General features: G+C 41.2%; 1 protein-coding gene across 1 annotated transcript in view; it reads left to right on the top strand.

Annotated features, from left to right (window-relative positions):
- The window catches only part of LOC132892688 (alpha-2-macroglobulin-like), a 100,339-nt gene that overhangs the window by 50,095 nt on the left and 27,209 nt on the right, over positions 1-23,035 (top strand). The window contains exons 19-29 of the mRNA XM_060931001.1: positions 8,450-8,594; positions 8,673-8,898; positions 9,412-9,538; positions 10,259-10,380; positions 11,623-11,674; positions 12,018-12,098; positions 14,147-14,323; positions 14,780-14,861; positions 17,638-17,794; positions 22,457-22,531; positions 22,837-22,999. Of these exons, the coding sequence (XP_060786984.1) occupies positions 8,450-8,594; positions 8,673-8,898; positions 9,412-9,538; positions 10,259-10,380; positions 11,623-11,674; positions 12,018-12,098; positions 14,147-14,323; positions 14,780-14,861; positions 17,638-17,794; positions 22,457-22,531; positions 22,837-22,999 (1,407 nt within the window). The remainder of the gene's footprint in view (positions 1-8,449; positions 8,595-8,672; positions 8,899-9,411; positions 9,539-10,258; positions 10,381-11,622; positions 11,675-12,017; positions 12,099-14,146; positions 14,324-14,779; positions 14,862-17,637; positions 17,795-22,456; positions 22,532-22,836; positions 23,000-23,035) is intronic.

The following is a 23,035-nucleotide window of genomic DNA, read 5'->3' as shown; positions in this document are numbered from 1 at the left end:
TTGGCGTTCATCACTGATCTTTTTTATATTTTCTCTACAAATAATTTTCCAGTATCCTTTTCATTTTTGATTGGACTTTCACTTTCCTTTTTCCACATTTAAAATTTTTTCAAAAGAACACCCAGACCGGAAGCTTTCTTTCTTTTTTTTCTCCTCCCACATAAAGACCGCAAGCAGAGGCCATCCACATTGGATCTGCTTTAATATCAACAGATCCTCAATTGAGGTACATGAATTGATTCATCATGGCACACCTTCAGCTTGTTCAGTGTGCTGAGTGCAGGATGTTTAGTCATTCTTCCTCCGTCGCTAGTGATAGCTTTATTTGTGACAAGTGCAAATTAGTTAGCTCTCTGATGGAGAAGATTGCAGCTTTGGAGGTGCATATCCAGACTTTAGAGAAGGCTAGTGAGAATGAGAACAGTGTAATTTCTGCAGGGGAAAGTCTGGATGCTCTAGGTAGAGTTAGTAATCCCCCAACTCTGGCATTAGAGTCCTCACAGCAGGGTGAATGGGTGATGACTCAGTAGCATAAGTGTAGAACCAAATCTACCGCTGAGGCTCACCCACGGGAGCTCCACTCCTCTCTGCTTCACGTGTCAAACAGGTTTGCCCTCCTCAGTGATGCACCCACTGAGAAACCTGAAAGAGCTCTGGTTATAGGGGAGACTATCATACGGCACGTGGAATTAGTTAGGCCTTTAGGGTCACCAGCAGCTTTAGTCAGGTGTATACCGAAAGCCAGGGCACTGGACATAGCAGGTAATCTTAGGGTCTTAGGCAAGCACAGGTTCTGAAAGATAATTATCCATGCAGGAGCTAATGATAAACAGCTTCGTCAGTCTGAGGTTACTAAGAGTAACTTTGTAGAGGTGTTTAAATTAGCGAAGGCGATGTCGGATGCTGTAGTATGCTCTAGCCCCATCCCAATGTGGTGTGGTAATGTAGCTTACAGTAGGTTATGGTCGCTGAACTGCTGGTTGTCCAGGCGGTGCTCTGAAAACAGTGTGGGCTTTATAGATAATCGGGCTAATTTTGAGGGCACTGCTGGCCTGTTATGCTTGGTTCACACATTGGCTTTTCAGCCTTGCGTATGTACAGTATATCAGGATACGTGGCGATAAGAAAGGAATGTCACAGCATTGCCAGCTTACATAGCTAATACTCTAGGATGTGTAACATGATCTCCTTGTATGCCAGGGTGCGGTGTATTTTTAAGTCTGTATTTAAAAATCCATAGCACATACATAGCAGGTTTGATACATCACACATATGTCACATGTACACCATAAAAACGCAAGCTTTGCAGCAGTGATGCAGTGGGAACATTGCACGAACACCTATTATGTCGTGTGAATGGTTTAGTTGACATATGTCTGATGAAGGTGGCTCCGGGGCTGGCTGGGTGGATGCGGCTGATGTCTTCCCTCTTCCTTTGCCCTTCTTGAGTCCTGACTTCTTTGCTGCATGATGCTTTCTTGACTGTGACAAATGACAACAAACTCAGCGTGGGGCCCCCTTTTATACCCACCTGTGAACACCACAGAGCCGCCACAGGTATGCAGCAGCAACATCACACGTAAGAACGAAATGCCATGCCAATGAAAGCAACAAAATGGCTACGCTGTGGAAATGCATCATACGCCACGCATACCCCTCAGTACGCCATAACTTTACGTCCCTTGAACCCCATACAAACCCCAGATATGCCACAGGAACGCCAGAGAAACATCACACATATGCCGTATATGTCACAGGACCTTGTGCTTATGTGGCAAGATATGAGACAGTGTGATAGTAGCCTTAGGGCGGGACGGTATCCATCCCATTTGGGAAGGTGCTGCTCTCATTTCTTGCAGCATTGCTCATAGTCTCAGAACAGGCCTAGATAACTTCTGACAATCCAGAGCCAAGGCCAGGGAGCAGGCAAACAGGCTAAACTGACTGTCTGCTAGCTGCACAGAGTTGTCACTCAGTGTCCACTATATCGAGACTGTGTCTGTTCCCCAAGTTAAACAAAAAAGTAGAAATACTCAGAGAGTTTGTTCCAGTAACCTAATTAATATAAAATTAGATCATACTGACTGTACAGCCGCTGCCAGCACCTTTGCTCTAAAGGTAAGGCTATTAAATATTAGATCTCTTACATCTAAAGCGCTAATTGTTAATTGACATTACTGATCAGGAGTTTAATGTACTGTGCTTAACTGAAACATGGATTAAGCCAAATGAATATATAGCATGAAGTGAGTCCTCCTGGATACAGTCACATACACCAGCCTCGTCTAACTGGCAGAGGGGGAGGCGTCGCCGTTATTTATAATGATTATCTAGGTGTAACACAAAAACCTGGTTATAAATTTAATACATTTTAAGTTCTTCAAACAAGCATATGTAGCCACAAAAAATAAGTTGACCTAGATAATTCTATTACTTATTATTTACAGGCCCCCAGGGCCATATTCTGAGTTTCTGAATTTGTGGATTTTATTTCCGACCTGGTTATTTCCTTAGACAAAGCTTTAGTTGTCGGAGATTTTAATATTCACTTTGATAACCCAGAAGACCCTTTGAAAACAGTGTTTGTGTCCATTTTAGATTCAGTAGGGATTAATCAGAATGTCATAGGACCGACTCATAATGGTGGTCACACCCTCGATCTAATACTAACGTTTGGGTTAAACATAGAAAATACAGTCACACTTCCACAGTCTGAAGTTATCTCAGATCATTATGTCATCTTATTCAAAATATGTCTGAGTAATAATATATGCACCTATTCTCCTGAATAGACTAGAAAATGTTTTGGGAGTTAAGGGAACGGCCCTCTCCTGGCTCAGGTCTTATTTAACTGATCGTTATCAGTATGTTGATGTAAATGGTGATATTTCTAGTAGTGCTGTCAAAAATGTCGCGTTATTAATGCGTTAACTTGACTCAATTTTAACGGCGATAATTTTTTTATCGCGAGATTAACGCTCTGTGACATGATGTAGGTTTTTCATAAGTTTTTGAAACTGCCAGGAACTTGGAACAGAGACTTTGCTTAGAAAAACGATAGCAGCTAGACTGTAATGCCACGCCCCACACAGCCAGAGTCCTCTGCCCTACCCCAAAGAACCAGCGCGGGCAGGGCGCGCTAGTAGAGATGGGATTTATGGCTCTTTGATGGGATCCGCATCTTTGTGATCCGTTCTTTGAAAAGAGCCGTTCAAAAGACTGGCTCATTTGGCTCTTTTTAAATATTTTTTCAGTTTTAAGAAGACAGCGTCTGAAGAAGGCAGATTCCTCTGAACTGTAAACTCAATGCTATCCCAGAAATCCTTCCTGTAATATGCAAATTTGGCCGCCTCTGATTGGACAGCGTGACGCATCAACAGGCAGAAAGTGTAAAAGTACAAAATGTGTTAAGTGAGCTGAAACAGTAAAGATCAGATTCAATGCAATATTTATCAACGAACAACTTACAGTTAATATAATAGTGTACTTTATATTATAATCAAGCATGTCAAGCCTACCGTCACTGTGTAACCTGTCTCTCTGATTAGAGTTGTAGACTAAATCAAGCAGTAGGTCACTTCACTCATGGTTCTCTTGCTAGCCCCGCGCATGGTGCTCGGCTTAGGTTTCACTTTGCAGTGGCTGTGTCAAGACGTGTTATGCTTTGCAATAAAAAAAAAACATTGGTACAAAGCAAGCCCATTCACTTTTTTTATGCTGATAAGAGAATTGCAATTGTTTTTCATGTGACAAAAATGTGCAATTAAATTGCGATTAATCGCGAGTTAACTATGATAGTCACGACATTAATCGCAATTAAATATTTTAATTGCTTGACAGCACTAATTTCTAGACATACTGAGGTAAAGTTTAGTGTTCCACAAGGTTCTGTCTTGGGTCCACTGCTTTTTTCTTTATATATGTTCCCTCTGGGTGATATTATTTGTAAACATTGTATTAGTTTCCACTGTTATGCTGATGACACACAGTTGTATGTTTCTGCAAAACCTGGTGAGAGACACCAGCTTAATAGAATTGAGGAATGTGTAAAGGACATTAGACACTGGATGCTGATTAACTTCCTTCTGCTTAACTCTGACAAGACTGAAGTACTTGTACTCGGACCACATGCAGCTAGAAGTAAGTTTTCTGATTCCACAGTAACTCTGGATGGCCTTTCTGTTTCTTCACGTGCAGCAGTAAAAGACTTCGGAGTGATTATTGACCCCAGTCTTTCATTCGAAACTCACATTGATAACATTACCCAGATAGCTTTCTTTCATCTCGGAAATATTGCTAAGATAAGAAATTTAATGTCACTACATGACGCAGAAAAACTAGTTCATGCTTTCGTTCCCTCCAGGTTGGATTATTGTAATGCCTTACTGTCTGGATGTTCCAATAAGTGCATAAACAAGCTCCAGTTAGTTCAAAATGCAGCAGCAAGAGTCCTTACTAGAATTAAAAAATATGACCCCATCACCCCTGTCTTATCCACACTGCATTGGCTCCCAATCAAATTTCGTATTGATTATAAAATACTACTATTGACCTTTAAAGCACTGAATGGTCTCTCGCCACAGTACCTGAGTGAACTTCTGCTCCTCTATGACCCGCCACGCCTACTTAGATCAAAAGGTGCAGGCTATCTGCTGGTACCTCGTATAGTGAAGGCTGCATCAGGGGGCGGAGACTTTTCTTACAAAGCCCCACAGTTATGGAACAGCCTTCCAAGTAGCATTGAGGACACAGACACAATCTTAGCATTTAAGTCTAGGCTGAAAACATATCTGTTTAGTCAAGCCTTTTGTTAATTTTATTAGGTAAAGGTAGCCTAGTAAACTAGACCCACCCGCCTAGCGGCCAAAAATATTTTTGCCTACGAGTGGGTCTAGCCTCGCACCATATAAACAAAAACACTCCGGGCATCAAATCGTGCCCACCAATCACAACACAAGGTTTTTGTTTGGATTCTTTGGGCGGGCTTTTGCAGGAGTGACGTCAAAGCTGCGCGACGCTGGAGAAAGCACAGCAGGAAAGATGGCTACCGCTAGTGAACAGCACGCGTTTGACTCCGCTTTGGAATCAGTTTTAGAAGAATTAGACTTGGAGTTTTCGTTGAAACATGAGCAGGAAGAGGCTCTCCGCTCATTCCTTTTCAAGAAGGATGTTTTCGCTGTTTTGCCGACCGGCTATGGCAAAAGTCTGATCTACCAGCTGGCTCCGCTCGTAGCCAAAAGGATGGGGCTAGTTTGTGCAGTACGAAGAATTAATAAACAGCTTTGAAACATTACTTTTTGATTGTTTCTTATTTTCCCATTATTTTAAATTTAAGGGAAATTATTTCACCAAACACCACTAAATAAAATATCTCAAAAACAGTTTAAGCAAACCCTTGAAAAACACTTGAAAAAAAAAGAGTGTATGTTAAGTATGTGGTACAGACTCCAAACTTGTGGTCATTATCTCCAAATTCTTAATATCTAGAACCTGTTTATTAATTAATACGCATTTTGAAAAGTTATTTATTTCAAGGTCTCCCCCACTGGGCGCTCTGACTACGTCACAGTCACTGTTGCGCTGATTGGTCAGAGCGTTGGCCTATACGCACAGAGACAGTTTGAAAGACAATGGTTTGTTCCTCCTACCCCCGTCGGAAATGTCTACGGATCGAGGCCAGACTAAATATTCACATTTAGTCTGGCTTGCCAGGCTAAGGTAAAGGTGTAGATCTGGAGGGTCCCCAGACAGAGTGTTTTGGTGAACCGGGATGTATGGATGCTGTCAACCTCCTACTCACTTGCTCACTCAAATTTGTTGACGGTGTAAGTGGCTGCTGCTTTATGTCCCGGGGCTCCCTCATGCCTGTGTTACCTTCTGGCTCTCTCCTTTTAGTTATGCTGTCATAGTCAGTTTTGCCGGAGTCCCTGCTTGCACTCAGTGCAAAATGTATACTGTTCCTACTTATCAGGTGACATTGGACATTCCCTGCCCACTGTGTAATTGCGTTTTGGTCTAGACAAACCCAGGCTGTGTACGCTCTAGCTTGAGATTAGCTGTTTTGAGTTTTCTATTTAGTTATGTTTGGTTTGTTTCCTTGGCTGTTTGAGTATTGGTACTTCAACAGAATATTACACTAGGCATTGCTGTCACTTGTTCAGCTGACACTAGAACTTTCTTGTCTAGAAGTTCAGCACTTCATGTACCTGATGTTTGCACTCATTGTATGTTGCCCTGGATAAGAGCATCTGCTAAATGTAATGTAATGGTACATTTTGGGTCATGGTACAGTTTTTCTCCTCTCCATACTCTTCTCTTCTCATCAGCCTGGTAAAAGTTGATCTTTGTCTCATTTGTCCATTGTATGTTATTCACTGTTCCAACTCTACATGATTTTATATTTGATTTTTGCAAACTGTTGCACACCCTTGTCTCCTGGTTTTTGAGGCTAAACAGTGTGGTATTCGATCTTGTGGTAAACACTCTGTACTTACTCTGAAGGCTTCTCTTGATTCTTGACTCTGATACAGACAAGCCTACCTCTTGGATGGTGTTCTTGTCCTGGCCAACTGCTGTGAATTTTTTTTTCTTTTTATGAATGTATCAAATAGTTGATTTGGCCACAACTAATGGCGTGGCTGTGTCTTTGATTTTTTTTTTTTTTAGCCTAATGATGGCTCGCTTCACTGGCACTGCTTCAGTTTGGAGTTAAATTAAAGCTGGAAGTCTGTAATTTTCATTATTTACTTTTAACTACTGTATACTGTGGGAGATAGCAAAACAACAGCAATTTTTTCAGTGTCCAAATATGTATTGACCTTAATATATTTACAAACAGTTCTGTGAAAAATAAGTACATGATGTACAAATAAGTACATAAGTAAATAAGTACATACAAGAAATTGTACACTTTTCTCAACATAATTAAACAATCAAATGTCACACTTTTGAAACAGTGCCTAGAGATAAAGGTGATGAACAAAACAACAAAGAAAATGAGCTTTTTCAATCATTTATTCAACAGAAATATCAATAGATGTAATATTCTTCTGTGGAGAAAGTAAGTATATCCTTAGCTTCTGAAGCTTTAACAGAAATATCTTCTTGTAGATGTTTTGTATAATTGTCCACCAGTCTCTGACATCAGCTTGGTGAAATTTTGGACCACTCTTCCATGCAAAATTCCTCGAGTTGCAAGATGTTTGAGGGTTTTCTTGCATGTTTTGCCCTTTTCAAATCTCCCCACAACATTTCAGTGGGGTTCAAATCTGGGCTTTGACTAGGCCATTCCATAACCCTCCATGTCTTCTTTCTGAGCAGTTCCTTGATTTGCTCATGTGCTTAGGATCATTATCTTGTCAAAAGGTTCACCTCTGGTTCAACTTCAACTTTTGAACAGATGGCCTCACATTGTCTTCAAGCACTCTTTAATATGATTCAGAATTCATAGTTAAATCAATGAATGCAAGCTTCCCAGTCCCTAAAGCAGCAAAGCAACCCCAAACTATAACATAACATTTCCACCACCATGATTCACAGTTGATATGAGTTTCTTCTCCTGAAAAGCCGTCTTTGGTCTGTGGCCAAACAACTCTACGTTTGATTCATCTGTCCAGAGCATGTTATTCCAAAAGGCCTGGTCTTTGACATTTTATGTTTAACATTTCTTTTGGACAGCAAAGGCTTTTTCCTGGCATGCTTGCCATGCAGGTCAAATTAGTCCAATCTCTATCTGACTGTAGATGTTTGCACTTTCACACCAACATTTGCAAGTGTTACCTGCAGATCCAGTGATGAAATTTTGGGGTTCTTGGATACCTCTTTCAGCATCAAACAGTCTGCTCTTGGGCTGAATTTGCTGCTAGTCCTGAACAAATTGTCAGTTGTTTGAAGCCTACACCACTTGTAAATTATTTTCCTGACAGTGGAATGATGTATTTCTAATAATTTAGAGATCTTTTTAAATCCCTTGCCAAATTCATAGGCATCCACAATCTTTTTTTTTTTTTTTTCTGAGATCCTGAGAGAGCTGTTTAGAGCTTGGCATGTTGACACCACACACTTCAATAGCAAAGAGAACACCAGATCTGAGATGTCAGGTTTAAATAAGACGGGTTCCATCTGCACCTCCACCTGCAGGAGGTTCTAATCAATGGCACCTAATCTGGAACACCTGAGTTTCATGTTATGGACTTGAAAGTGTGATAAATGTAAGGGTGTACTTACTTTTTTCCAGGGTGTCCTTACTTTTTTGACTGATTTTTTAATTTAAATTATGAAAATGGCTAAAAATGTCAATTTTATGTGCCATTTGTTGGAGTATATCACCTTTATCTGTAGGTGCTATATCAAAGGGAGGGAAATGTTTGCTTGTTGAGAAAAGTCTACTATTTCCATGGGAGGTACTTATTTTTTTCACATGACTGCATCCACATTTGAGTCACAACAGCTGTACCCATGTCCACATCCACTGTCTTCTTCCTGTCCACTGAAGCATCCGACCAGCCATCTACAACCCAATCAGAAGCCAAAACAGTTGTTTCCATCCGCAATTTTTTCCCAGAGACGTGGATTTGGGATCTTGTTCCAGTCAGGTGTGTATACTGTTATAAGTGGATTTTCTGGGGTTTTTTTCAGTCTTTGTTATTGATTTGTTGCTATTTCCTCTACAGTCAATCTGGAACGATTGCCATTAATAAAACAGTTCCAGCCTCCATCACTACATGGCAGGCTGGTGCATTTTGTACATCACCTGATGGATTTGGAGTCGCCCCGATAGCTGAGGTCACTGCCTTCCAGCCTTTCTTTGTGAGTCTCACCATGCCAAGCTCCATCATCCGAGGAGAAGCGTTCACACTCAAAGCCACTGTCTTCAACTATCTCCAAAGCTGTATGATGGTGAGAAGATATTTTTGGGCTGATTAAGTTAAGTTTTCTCAAATCAAGTATTCCTTTCTCACATGCAGTATGTGTAGTATTCCATCACAGCATTAAGAGAACATAACATTCAGATGGGTTTAAATTTCCTTAAAATTTCTACAAACACAAGTTTGCCAGCTTACTAACTTTGTTGCTAGTTTTGATAAATTAAACCCCTTCGGTGATTTTATTTTTAAAAGTAGCTTAGCAACAATTCTGACTTTTTTTTACTAATCACCATTGTTTCCAATGATTAATTACTGATCAAAATAATTATTCTATTTAGCAGATTTGTATTCAGAAAAACATCTTCATGTAACAAGTTTTGATATACAAATGATCATGATGCCTCCATGAATATGCAAATTACCCTAACCTATTTCATTCCCTGAATAGAATCAGTAACACTGGTGACACAGGGTTTTCTTTCATAAGGATCAACCGAGGAAAAAGTTGGTTGAGTTGATGGAATGGAAACTCTGTGTGTTAAAGGTGAAGGTGACTTTGGCCGACTCACATCAGTTCTTCGCAGAAATTCACAGTAAATGCATAGAGATACAATGTCTGTGTGCTGCTGAGAGCTGGACCTTCTCCTGGACCATCACACCTCTGGTTCTTGGTATGTCTAACTTTTCAACTTAATGCTGTCATAGAAGTTTGTAACTCAAAAATAGCCAAAAAAATATACTTACATGAAAGAATTTGCCTAAAACACTTTTATTGTACAGAACCAATACAAGCGTGAGTGAATCTCAGGAGTACACTGAAGTCTGAACTCTTGTTAACAGTTTTTAAGTCAGGTCCCTTTTTGGGAGACCCTCCCCAGGACCACCCACAGACCGCCCCAAAACAAAATGGCAGATCCGATCATTGTAAAAGGGGTTTCTTTGTTTGAAGCACAGACTTCAGATTGGTTAAAACATTCCTGCTATTTTTCAAAAGAAAACAGACATACTTGAGTTTTTGTTAAAAAACTCTGATGTCCATAATTATAACACAAGATTAAAGAATAATATTCATATCTTAAAAATAAATTCAAAATCAAAACACAGGACTTGATGTGGAACTCGACAGAGACAGACAGAGGGAAGAGATGGGGGGGGGGGGGGGGGGGGTTAGGTATGCCCAATGTCACCTAATGGTGAAGATACATTTTGCACTGAGTGCAAACAGGAACTCCAGCAAAACTAACTATGACAGTATAACTAAAAGGGAGAGCCAACACAGTCATGATGGAGACCTGGGACATAAAGCAACAACCACTACCCCATCAACAAAACCTGTGTGTGTGTGTGTGTGTGTGTGTGTGTGTGTGTGTGTGTGTGTGTGTGTGTTATAGGGGAGGTGAGCATCAGTGTGACAGCAGAAGCCATTCACTCATCGATTCTCTGTGGGAAGAGTAAAGCTTCTGTTCCAGAGAAAGGACACATCGACACAGTCATTAAAACACTGCAAGTGAAGGTGATTACATTATTACTTATAATAATAATAATAATAATAATAATAATAATAATAATAATTATTATTATTATTATTATTATTATTAATTTTGCAGCTAGGGACCACTGACAGGACACATTATATTTAGTGGGGGTTTTTTTTAGATTTAATTATTAAGTTTTGAATAAAATCCAATTCAATTCAAGTGACCAGTCAAACAGACTAATGACAATAAGAACTCGATAAATAATAACCTTTGATAATGATGGGTTGAAAAACATTACATGTTTATAAGCAGTTGTCTAAATGCTCATGAAGATCTTGGACACTTTTACTCATAAAAACCTGGTACCTTAGAGGTCAGAACTACATAGAATTGATTTTGTAATATTTGGAAAATGACCTAAGCAGATGCAAAATCCAACCCTAAATATGAGGAACATTAACATGACTTAATGTAATTTGCAGCCCTTTTATTGATGCTGTAATTATGATTATTTCAGTCAGGTCAGGGTCTAGACCCTGCTACTCGTAACATTGTAACCCAGTACTACCTGCCTCATGGACAAGTGGTCGGCGTCTAACCCAGCTCCCCCACCAGCTCTATGCTGGTGAGGAGGGTGGCATGTCACCCAGCAGGATCAAAAATAAGACCTGTCAAAGGGAGGATGAGCTCCTCATGTGCCAACTGCCAATATGCAGCAGGCACCGTGGAGTGCTTGGGGCACAGTTGGACAGACTCAATCTTGTGGCCATCCACTGCATCCTGCTTTATCTCCAGCCGTCTCAACCGTGCCCTGCCACTGGGTTAAGATGATTCAGGACAAGAGAGTGAGGCTGATGAAATGTGCAACTCTCCCTCACTATAATCAAATTTTACTGCACAATTCATGACTTTATTCACCTCCATTAAAGTTTCTCTCAAGCACTGCCACATAAACTCTGACACTTGGGAACAACTAGCCCTTGATCGCTTAGCTTTGCGTGATGCAATCCACAAAGGTGTCACATGTTATGAGAGGGAAAGAATAAGCATTGCTATCCAAAAACATCAAATACGTAAAGAGAAGCAACTACTCCAACTCCCTACTGCTCCAGATACATTACATGTCTTTCCATATTGTCATCATACATTTCGTGCCCGGATTGGCCTTATCAGCCATCTATAGACTCACAATCTATGAAGTCATGCTCATCTTCGTCTACGAAGGAGGAAACACAATTGTGATTATAATTGTAATTTTATTCTGCTCCCATTTTCAGGCTGAAGGAATCAAACAGTGTAAAGCTGAAAATAAGCTTCTCTGCCCATCAGGTCAGAAACATACCTTATTCAATCTCCACGCTTATACACACCTGATACCTACAAGTACAGAGAGTTTTTAGATAAAAAGCACATTTTAATTTTGACTATTGATTATCAATCAGTTCTGTTGGATTTGTGCTGGAACTGAATTTTAGAAGAAGCTGGATCTCCTGGAACAGGTTTCAGGGCCTTTGCCAGGGCAGGGATTCATAATTCCAGTCTTGGAATTTCAGTACAATAGTTTATGATTTTAATGCTCAAAAATAACTATCAGGTGGAAGTAAGGGACACAGCAGTGGCTCTGTACAGTTTATACCAACTTTTTCCCTTGTTTCTCTATCTCTGTTAAAAGGTGGAGTTAAAGAGATGGTCTCACTAACCCTGCCTGATGTATTTGTGAATGGTTCAGCCATGGCTTCAGTCTCTGTGCTGGGTGAGTCATAATACTATTTTGATTTCATGAATTTAAATCATTCTGGTGTATATATTATAGAACAAACTAAGAAACCACCTAAATTTTTTTGTTAAATCAGCATCTCTATATATGGCAACCATTTAATTCCAGTGTCTTTGCTGGAATTCCGACACAAGCACACGTCATTTTACTTAATGAGGTACTGATTAGATGATCATCTGAACCAAATCTTATTTAATGACGGAAAGTATAAAAACCACTGCTGTGGTCATAACTATCCTCTTGCAATAGGCCCAGTTCGGATGGCAAAAACATTACCTTAAATTTAATTGCAATACAAATATATCTATTCATCATACCAAAAAATTTAAAAAGAAAAGTTTTGAGTGAGAAAAAGAAGGGTTCAGTTCTGGCTTTACTGGCAGAGGGACACAGTGAGTGACAGGCTGCTTCCATCCTCAAAATTTCAAAGATGGCAGTTCATAAGAACAAGGTCAAGCAGCAGACATCAGGGACAACAAAGTTACAGACTGGCAGAGGGTGAAAATGACTCTCCACTGACTGGGATGATCGTCAACCCCTTCAAATGTCACTCAATAACCGTAGGATGACATCGAGTGACCTACAAAAAGAACGGCAAATGGTAGCTGGGGTTAAATGCATGGCAAGCACAGTTCAAAACAGGCTCCTCTGGGTTGGGTTGAAGTCATGCAAAGCTAGAAAAAAGCTCTTCATCAATGAGAAGCAAAGAAGAGCCAGGCTGGGGTTTGCTCAAGACTATCAGGACTGGATTATAGAGGACTGGAGTAAGGGCATCTTCTCTGAAGAGTCCAATTTTCAGCTTCCCCCATCACCTGCTCATCTAATGGTTAGACGGAGACCTGGAGAAGCCTACAAGCCAGTGTCTCGCACTTATTGTGAAATTTGGTGGAGGATTGGTGATTATCTGCGGGTGCTTCAGCAGGGCTAGAATGGGGCAGATTTTTGTTTGTGAAGGACACATGAATCAAGCCATGTACAAGGTTATCCTGGGGAAAAAAAAAACTTGCATCCTTCTGCTCTGACAATGTTCCCTAACTCTGAGGATTGGGTTTTCCAGTAGTGTTCCATGCCACACAGCTAGGTCAATCAAGGTGTGGATGGAGGATCACAAGATCAGGAACCTGTCATGGCCAACCCAATCTCCAGACGTGAACCCCATTGAAAACCTCTGGAATGTGATTAAGAGGAAGATGGATGGTCACAAGCCATCAAACAAAGCTGAGCTGGTTGAATTTTTGCACCAGGAGGGGCATAAAGTCACCCAAGAGCAACATGAAAGACTGGTGTAGAGCATGCCAAGATGCATGAAAGCTGTGATTAAATGTCATGGTTATTCCACCAAATATTGATTTCTGAACTCATCCCAAGTTCAAACATGAGCATTGTGTTATTTAAAATTGAATATGATCTTGATTTCTTTGTATCATTCAAGGTCTGAAAACACTTCATCTTTTTTATTATTATTATTTTGACCAGTTGTCATTTTCTGCAATTAAATGCTCTCAGTGACAATATTTTTGGGGGGAATTTGAAGGAAATGTCAGTATTTTATGGAATAAAACAAAAATGTTCATGTTCCTGGAACACATACCTATAAATTGTAAAAACCCTGGCATCAAGACAAGCTTATACATACATGAGGTAAATAATGTGTGAAGATGATATTGTGATACATTGAACTTTAAATTGTATGAAAAGATCAACAAAACTTTCCTTTTTATCCTTTTTTGTTCAAGTTCTTGATTAAACTTTAAATGATTTATCATCAGCAATTGCTAATATTCCCATCAAATTGCAATACTTTGAATACTTACCTTTGAAATGAAAACCTTCAGTAAGATATAAACCAAATGATCTTTGAGTTCCTCTAGAGAGACAAACTAAAGAATGCTGGGCATCATTTTCTAAGAGTGCATGATATGCACAATATTCTCATGACATGCTTTTGGAACACCTAATTATCACAATCCAATCAAAACTAAAGAAAAATGAAAGAACATTATGCTAACATTGTTTCTCCGCAGGAGATCTGATGGGCCGAGCTCTACAGAACCTGGCGAGTCTCCTGGCAATGCCGTATGGCTGTGGAGAGCAGAACATTTTACGTTTCGCCCCCAACATCTATATCCTGGACTACCTGAAAAGCACCAACCAGCTCACACCTGAGATCAGGAGAAAAGCTCAGAACTACCTCCTGAGCGGTGAGGACTCTTTACAAGACAGAACATCTCTGTAGATTTGAGGATTAGAGCAAGTGCACAAAATGAAAGATAAGGCCATTTATAAATGTACAGATGAGTGCAAAATGCTCAGCTGTTATCTAACACTGAGCATGTGGTATGTCCCATTGTGGGGGTGATCAGCAAGTAGCCTTCTGATATGTCTGGGGTAATGCATTTTAATATTTTACTGTTAAGTATTAACATTATTTAGTATGTACTGTACATTTTGTCTTTACTTTCTGATGGAATAGAAAATCTTTATAAAGGGAATCCAAATACCTTCCACTTACCATCTACTAAATCCCCAAACCCCTCTGCTTCTCAGGGATTTAATGGTTTGGTAGAGACTTATCTGGCAGTTGGGAATCGGCAATAACTAAACTAGGATAAAATGAGGTTCTATATGTCATCTTTTGTGTATCATCTCCTGCACAGGGTATCAGAGACAACTCGACTACAGACACAATGATGGATCTTATAGTGCTTTTGGGATGAGCGATAACTCAGGAAACACATGGTGAGTCTCAGAGAAAACAGATTAAATAGGAAACTAAACAACTCAAGATTTTTTTAAACATATTTATATATAAAGTATGTATATAAAATACTTAGACATTCAGCAAGAAAACAAAGTATAGCACAAATGGAGCAGGGATTTTAAGCCTAATTGTAGAAATATTTAGAGATTTTATCTGAGAAAAAAAAAAACATGCACAGTAAGCTCACCGTGACATACAGTAAAAATAGAAACAGCACCAAAGTGTTTCATTCCTCTTATGCCACAACAATTTACCAACAATTACAATTTTATTCATTAAATAACACATCATCCTATTTTTCCATTTATTGTTATGGTTGACGTTGTGGGACATCCAAGAAACAAGGTACTTCCTGTTCTGTTCTCAAGTACATTATAGCAGCTATAAATAAACATCCCCATGTTTCACAGTTCAGTAGTCAGTTGGATGTAGTTGCAAGTAAAATCTTTAATCACAACACAAATTATAAAGCAAAGGTGTAGTTGGGGGGGGGGGGTCAAGGGTTGATCCATAGCAATGGTTCATGGATCAGCACTGAAGCTGATTGTTAGACTCTGTGCTAGAATCAACCAGTCAGAATCCAGAATTAAACAGCACTTGCCACTTCTGCAGTAGTTGTCCAATCATCTGGTACCTCTTCACCCAATGTCTGTATCACTACATCCCTAAATTCTGACTTACAATCCTCCTCCCTGAACTTTGATCATTTGATTTTTGGTTTAACTTTCTCTTTCTACTTCTTCTTTACCTCTAAGATCATCCTCCCAACCACCATCCAATGATCCTTAGCTAGACTCTCCCCTGCTATCACTTTGCAGTCTCCAGTCTCCTTCAGATTGTATCTCCGACATAAAGTACAGTTCACCTATATATAACACCTTCCTCCACTCTTATGTCACTCTCTGCTCTTCTTTCTTCTTAAAGTGTGTACTCACCACAGTCATTTCCATCGGCTTTGCAAAAATCCACCACCATCTGCCCTTCCACATTTCTCTGCTTCACTCCATATGTACCCATCACCTCCTCATCACCACATTCCCTTCTCCAACATGCCCATTTAGGTCTGCTCCAATCATCACACTCTCCTTTTTTGGTATACATTACATTACATTACAGCCATTTAGCAGACGCTTTTATCCAAAGTGAAATACCCAGAGCAGCCTGGGGAGCACTTGGGGGTTAGATGCCTTGCTCAAGGGCACTTCAGCCATTCCTGCTGGTCCAGGGAATAAAACCGGTGACCTTTTGGTCCCAAAGCTCTTTCTCACTTTCAACCACTTCATCCAGCTCACTCCAGAATTCTTCTTTCTCTTCCATCTCGCACCCCACTTGAGGGACATATGCACTGACAATGTTCATCATCACCCCTTTGATTTCCAGCTTCACACTCATCACTCTGTCACTCACTCTCTTTACCTCCAACACACTGTTTACATAATCTTCATTTAGGATCACTTATACATCATTTCTCCTCCCATCCACACCATGATAGAAAAGCTTGAAACCACCTCTGATGTTTCTGGCCTTAATTCCTTTCCACTTTGTTTATTGTACACACAGTATGTCAGTCTTTCTCCTCTCCATCATATCTGCCAGTTCTCTTCCTTTATCAGTCATAGTGCCAACATTTAAAGTTCCAACCATCAGTTTCACCCTCCTGCCTTTTCTACTCTTGCATTTCTTCTGAATTTGCCTTCCACCTCTCTTTCTTCTCCTTTTCCCACCAGTAGCATAGTCTCCACTGGTACTCTGCTGGGAAATAGTTCCAGTGGTAGCCATTGTTAGCCCAGGCCTTGACCAATCCGGTATGAAAGTCCTCTTCTTCATCATGCACGTAGTTGATTTGGCATGAGTTTTATAGTGGATGCCCTTCCTAATGCAACCATTTATCTGGGCTTGGGACTGGCACTAAGAATGCACTGGCTAAGAATGCACTGGTTTGTGCACTGCAGTGGCTGGGTTACCATGGGGGATGCCGCTGCTTGCCTGAAGTTTGCCAAAGAGCACCTTGACAGTCCACAATGCTACAAGGAAAATGTTTTTGTGGACTGATGAAATGAAGGTTGAATTATTAAGGAAGAACACATTACACTGTGTATGGTGTAAAGAAGGTAGATGAAAACATCCTAATGGTGAAGTACAGTGGAGACTGGTTTGGGGCTGTCCTTGAGGCCTGGACAGTTTGCCACCATTGAGGGGAACATGGATTACCAAGTATATCAAGGTATCCTACAGGATAATGTCAGGGTGGCTATCACCTGAAGCTCAGTAGAAGTTGGGTGAAGCAGCAAAGCAGCAAGACAATGCCTTTCACATAGGGCATCCTAAGAATATGGCTGAACTGAAGCAGTTCTGTAAAGAATGGTCTAAAGTTCCTCCTGAACATTGTGCAGGTCTGATTCGCAGCTACAGGAAAAGGTGGTTTGACCAGTTATTAAATCCAAGGGTTCACTTACTTTTTCCACCAGCACTGTGAATGTTTAATGGGTATGTTCAATAGACATGAAAGATTATACCGTAACTGTTTGTATTATTAGTTAAAACAGATTGTTTGTTCATTATTGTAACTTAGATGAAGATTAGACTATATGTGAAAAAAATATTCATAAATGCAGGTAATTCCCAATGGTTCAGTTACTTTTTCTTGCCACTGTAGAAGAATAAGAGAATATGAAAGAGTCCTGCTATGTATTTTTTTTTTTTTACCTCCAAATTAAGACTCGTTATCTGGAACTGCTGTGTTTGTGTCCTCAGGCTGACTGCGACAGTGATGAAGTCTTTCGGACATGCGAAGCGATACATCTATATAGATCAGGTGCATGTGGTTCAGGCAAAGACCTGGCTCAGTGAACAGCAGAAGGCTAATGGATGCTTTACCTCAGTGGGACAACTCTTCCGGAGCAACATGAAGGTCTGCAGACCAGTCTGAGTCCAATACCACACACCATTTGTTAACCTTAAAGTTGTTGCTAAAGAAGGCAACTGGACTTGCTTGAAATCCTTGAAGATGTTTCACCTCTCATCTGAAAGGCTTCTTCGGTTCTGTCTGACTAGTGGGAAGTTTCAGGTATTTATCCTCTAGTGGACCAAAAACAACCCTAAGGAGACAACTGAATACACATCCATACCAAGGTGGTGTTTACATTAGACCGTATTCGTGTCGTTTTCGTTGCGGATGCACTGTCAGTGCACATTAAAACGCCGGGAAACAACTCCACAGGCGGAACAATTTAGGGGTGTTCACACGGCAACTTTTACTCCGGTGTAGCACCGGGGCTGCCCCGGTAGAGCGTTCACACGGTACAAAGTTATACCGGTGCAGCCCCTGAAAGCTGCTTAAACCGGTGCAAATCTAACCCTGCTCGGGAGGTGGTTTAAGAAATTTACTCCGGAGTAAATGCTAGTTTGCGGGGCAGCACCGATATAAAATGGGCCGTCTGAACGCTACAGGGGTAGACTCGCTACGCGTGAGGAGAGTTGATTACATAAGGGTATTGCATAATTTGCATCCTGGTATTTTGCGCTTCCAAAATGGCGAATATCAACAACAACAGAACTGCGTGTCTTCCAGTGTTGCCAGATTTGGCAGTTTTAAGTGCATTTTGGCGGATTTGAACATATTTTGGGCTGGAAAACGTCAGCAATATCTGGCAACACTGGTGTCTTCATCCACGTTGTTTTCCCGGCGCTTGGTGATGCCATGACAACCGGGAAAAAGAAGTACATTTTCACGCATGCGCATATTTCATTTCCGCATTATTACTATCGGAAATGATAGTAATAATGATAGGAAATGATAGTAATAAAGTTTTTGCTACTATAACACGGTCGCAGAAACTGCCGTGTGACCGCAAGTGGGGCTGCACCGGTGCTGACACGCTTCTCTCTAGTAAGCAGGGTTGTGACGTGTGAACGCTGCGCAAAATTTACACCGGTGTAAGATATATCGCAACAAAATACATCGGTGCAGCATCGATGCAAATATGTGCCGTGTGAACACCCCTTTTGAATCCGCCAGGGCCCACGTATTCAACCCAGTACGTATCTGATCCGGTGCTGTGTAAACATTGAGGAATGAGGATACGCAGTGCTGAGCTCTCGCTGACGTCGTCATTGGACAACGTCACTGTGACATCCACCTTCCTGATTCGCTGGCGTTGGTCATGCCACGTTGGTCATGTGACGCGACTGCTGAAAAACGGTGCAGACTTCACTTCCTGCTATTTGTCGACGGAAATACAGCATGGAAAACAACATGGACAACGACGGTCGCAGGAAACGACACACAGCGGCTCAGTCCTGAATCACTGCTCGTGCGCTTCACTCGCGCGCTCTGTGAGCTGTGCAGGGCCGGAGTGCGCACCCTCCAGAGGGCACTCGCTGTTCAGGGCGGAGTGATTTGGAGTGCAGGATGCCTGAGTGCGGAGCCTGCGCTCCAAATCACTCCGCCCTGAACAGCGAGTGCCCTCTGGAGGGTGCGCACTCCGGCCCTGCACAGCTCACAGAGCGCGCGAGTGAAGCGCACGAGCAGTGATTCAGGACTGAGCCGCTGTGTGTCGTTTCCTGCGACAGTATAAACACTACTGTACAGGAGGAACCTAGCAGTCACAGACTTCAATGCAACTGGCGCATTCCCGATATGCACTGGGATCATGTGACGTGCCGTCTAATTAGTCATGTGATTAGCGTATCCGTGTATTGGCGTTGCTGTGTGCACGGGGAACGGTTTTGTTGCGGGCACAGAAATTTTGTGTGTGTACGTGAATCGTTTTAAAAATGTTAATCTGATGATCCGCTGATTCAAAATAATGCAAACAGGGCCCAAGACTCAACTGACTTCAACAACTCACATAATGGGCAGAGAGAGCCAATGACCCACAGATCACCCTAACGACCCTCTAGGATGTTAACACTGTTCACTCCCGGCCTCCAGTGACCCTAACACCTACAGGATGACTGAGCAGATCAATGACCCATGTGACCTCAACGACTCTCCTTAGGGTTTCTTTTGGTCCACTAGAGGATAAATACCTGAAACTCCCCACTAGTCAGACAGAACTGAAGAAGCCTTTCAGATGAGAGGTGGAATGTCTTCAAGTATTTCGAGCAAGTCCAGTTGCCTTCTATAGACCCCTTTCACTGATGTCACCCGAAACCGGAAGTAAACAAGCCCTGCGCCATATTGGAAGACCAACACACTCGTGATTAGGGGGAAATAACGGCAGCGCGCGGAATTTAAACCCACGAAAATCAAAAACCTACAATGGTAAACTTTTGTGCTGTGTTAGGGTGTTCCAACAAAGCTGATGGGAAAGGTGAAAAGACGTCTTTCTTCAGAATACCAGCTGTGATTGGGACACAAGGGGAGCAAACTAAGGAGCTTTCTGCCTGGAGGCAGAGAGAGTATCTAGCTGCTTTATGCAGAGCGGATCTGAATACTTCTCGTCTCCAACAGTACAGAATATGTTCAGACCATTTTGTTACTGGTAAGTCACTAGGCTATATTATAAATAAAGCATAGTTGTTGTGTAGGCATATATCATAAATACATATGTATAATTTGGATAAATTAACCTAAATTATGGACACCTTAATAGTAACAAAAAGTATTAATTTTTCAACTGAAACTGAAAAGATATATTATTAAAAGATAAATATCAACAAGCTTACCTTGGCCATAACTATGTGTAGGTTATTCTTAACAACAGCTGTAATATCACGAACCAAGCCGCTAACAACATAATTGTAAGCCTTTGGAGGCTTTCAAGTCATCAGCAGTGTAGACACTGGGTGTAAACAACAAATAGTTTACAATGTCTGGGTAGCAAACAGATGGCAGAATTGGTGTCAGGTCCTCCTTATGTTTCCATTCTCCCTTGCCACGAGTCTTATCATATGGGTCAAACCCATCAATCACAGCCAGTTTCTCCACATACCGTGCCCTTTCTGCAGCTGGTAATGTACTCACATAACCCAAATTATTATCCATCGTGTCACTTTACTCTCGCTCGTAGTTTGTTTTATACTGTGAGTGCATGTACTTGGTCTTCCAATATGGCGCCTAACAAAATGTCGCGGCGCGGTGACGTCATGCGGTAGCCCTCTATAGCACCTATGGACAACTTTAAGTTTGACAAACGGGATGTGCTATTGGACACAGATATTTTAATGATCACGTTTTATGTATTTAGAATGACATTTAATGTTCATGAATCAAATTACTTCCAAGTGGGTGGCACAGTGGTGTAGTGGTTAGCACTGTTGCCTCACAGCAAGAATGTTCTGGGTTTGAGCCCAGTGGCCAACAGGGCCCTTTCTATGTGGAGTTTGCATGTTCTCCCCGTGTCTGTGTGGGTTTCCTCCGGTTTCCCCCACAGTCCAAAGACATGAGGTTTGGCTAACTGGTTACTCTAAATTGTCCATAGGTATGAATGTGTGTGAACAGTTGTTTCCCAAGCCTGGCAATGGGAAGGTTGCGGCAGGAAGGGCATCTGGCCTATAACTATGCTCCAATTAATATTACATGTGGATCAATAGGGTCCACATGGCAGTGACCACACACATGAGTGGGACAAGCTGGAAGAAGTGAGTGAGTGAAGTGAATCAAGTTGCCTCCGGTTACCCAGCTTATTGCATTACATGGTACATAAAGTCCTCTGTTCCGAAGATGTCCAAAAAATTAGTCACAGCCAGTGGCGTGCACAGATAAACATGAGGTGGTGCTCAAGCACCTGCCCCTCTGCCCTCTGTCCAAAAAAGTGCCCTTTTGAATTTTTTTTTTTACAGTTTACTGAGGCCAATGTCGACATGATCTTTTAGAAAAGCCGCGGCATTAAAAGCGTGAGTGAAAATAATGTCCCGATGTGTGCCCCCTCCGCGCACACACCGGACCTCTGTCTCTCTTGCCCTGTCATGTGAACAAGCGTGCAGTGCATTCAATGTGAGGTTGCAGCAGCATAGCGTCCTGGAAGCCACGGCCTTGTCGTAGTGCAGACAACACATCGGGCAGTCAGTCAGCTCTTCCCCTGCCCCACCAGCCAGGTAACACATGAATCGAGTGAAAATGTATTGTTTGCCCTCTAAGCCCAAGCTGTAATTATTTTGTTGTGAAGTAGCCCGTCGCATACAGAAACAACTGCACATAAGTATTATATTTTTTTGCTAAACCATTTTCAGATTTAGGAAAACAAAAATTTCTTTTTCTATTTTGTTCAACTAGAGATTCCTGGCAAAGTCAAAAAGCCTTGATGTAATAAATTAACATTAAGTGGTTGTTTTACACCTTTAAAAACTAAAACGGGTCAGTGGCGACCCGAACACAAGAGGAGGGTTAAATCTCAGACTTTTATAATAAGGTGTTCCACATGCACAAAAAAGTGCCCTTTTTTCCCCCCAGAGCACTTGCCCCCCAAAATGTCTGTGCACGCCACTGGTCACAGCTTTACCTGACTCTTACAAATCAGTGACACTGGAGATGGATTCCATAAATGTGACATAAACCTCTCCTTAAAGAAAAAAAAATGATTGCACACTGGATATTAATGTTATTTAACTCTCTCTGTCTCTCTCTCAGGGAGGAGTGAATAATGATGTGACCCTCACAGCGTACATCACAGCTGCAATGCTGGAACTCAATTATACAATTACAGTGAGTAAACTGTTTCACTGATGAAAGTTCCTTATACATATCAAGGTCATTGAACAGTGGATCATTACAGTTGTTACAGTGATGAAGAAACACAAAAATGCTAAACATACACTGCAGGAAGTATGGAAGCAAGCAGTGATCCATTTAAAATTAATCTAAACATTTTAAATAAAGATAATCCTTCTAACACAATATTTATGAATTGAAGACATTGGTGTTTTTAAGTCTGATTTTGATATTTTAGATAACATTTGTATCTTCGTAAGGGATCGCAAAATATGTATTTGTTAATCTACGTATTGCAGGATCCTGTGGTGAGAAACGGGCTTAAATGCCTGATGAATGCGTCCGCTCAGGTGAACTCCACCTACACCAAAGCTCTCCTTTTCTACACCTTCACCCTAGCTGGAGCTCACGGAATGAGCACCACACTCATGTCAGAGCTGGATGAAGTGGCCATAACCTCAGGTTTGAAAAAATCTCTCAGAGAAAACTGACATGACA

Source organism: Neoarius graeffei, chromosome 10, assembly GCF_027579695.1.
Source record: "Neoarius graeffei isolate fNeoGra1 chromosome 10, fNeoGra1.pri, whole genome shotgun sequence".
In the NCBI taxonomy this organism is placed as follows: domain Eukaryota; kingdom Metazoa; phylum Chordata; class Actinopteri; order Siluriformes; family Ariidae; genus Neoarius; species Neoarius graeffei.
The sequence above is the reverse complement of the archived record's forward strand: the minus strand, read 5'-3'. Positions and strand labels throughout refer to the sequence as shown.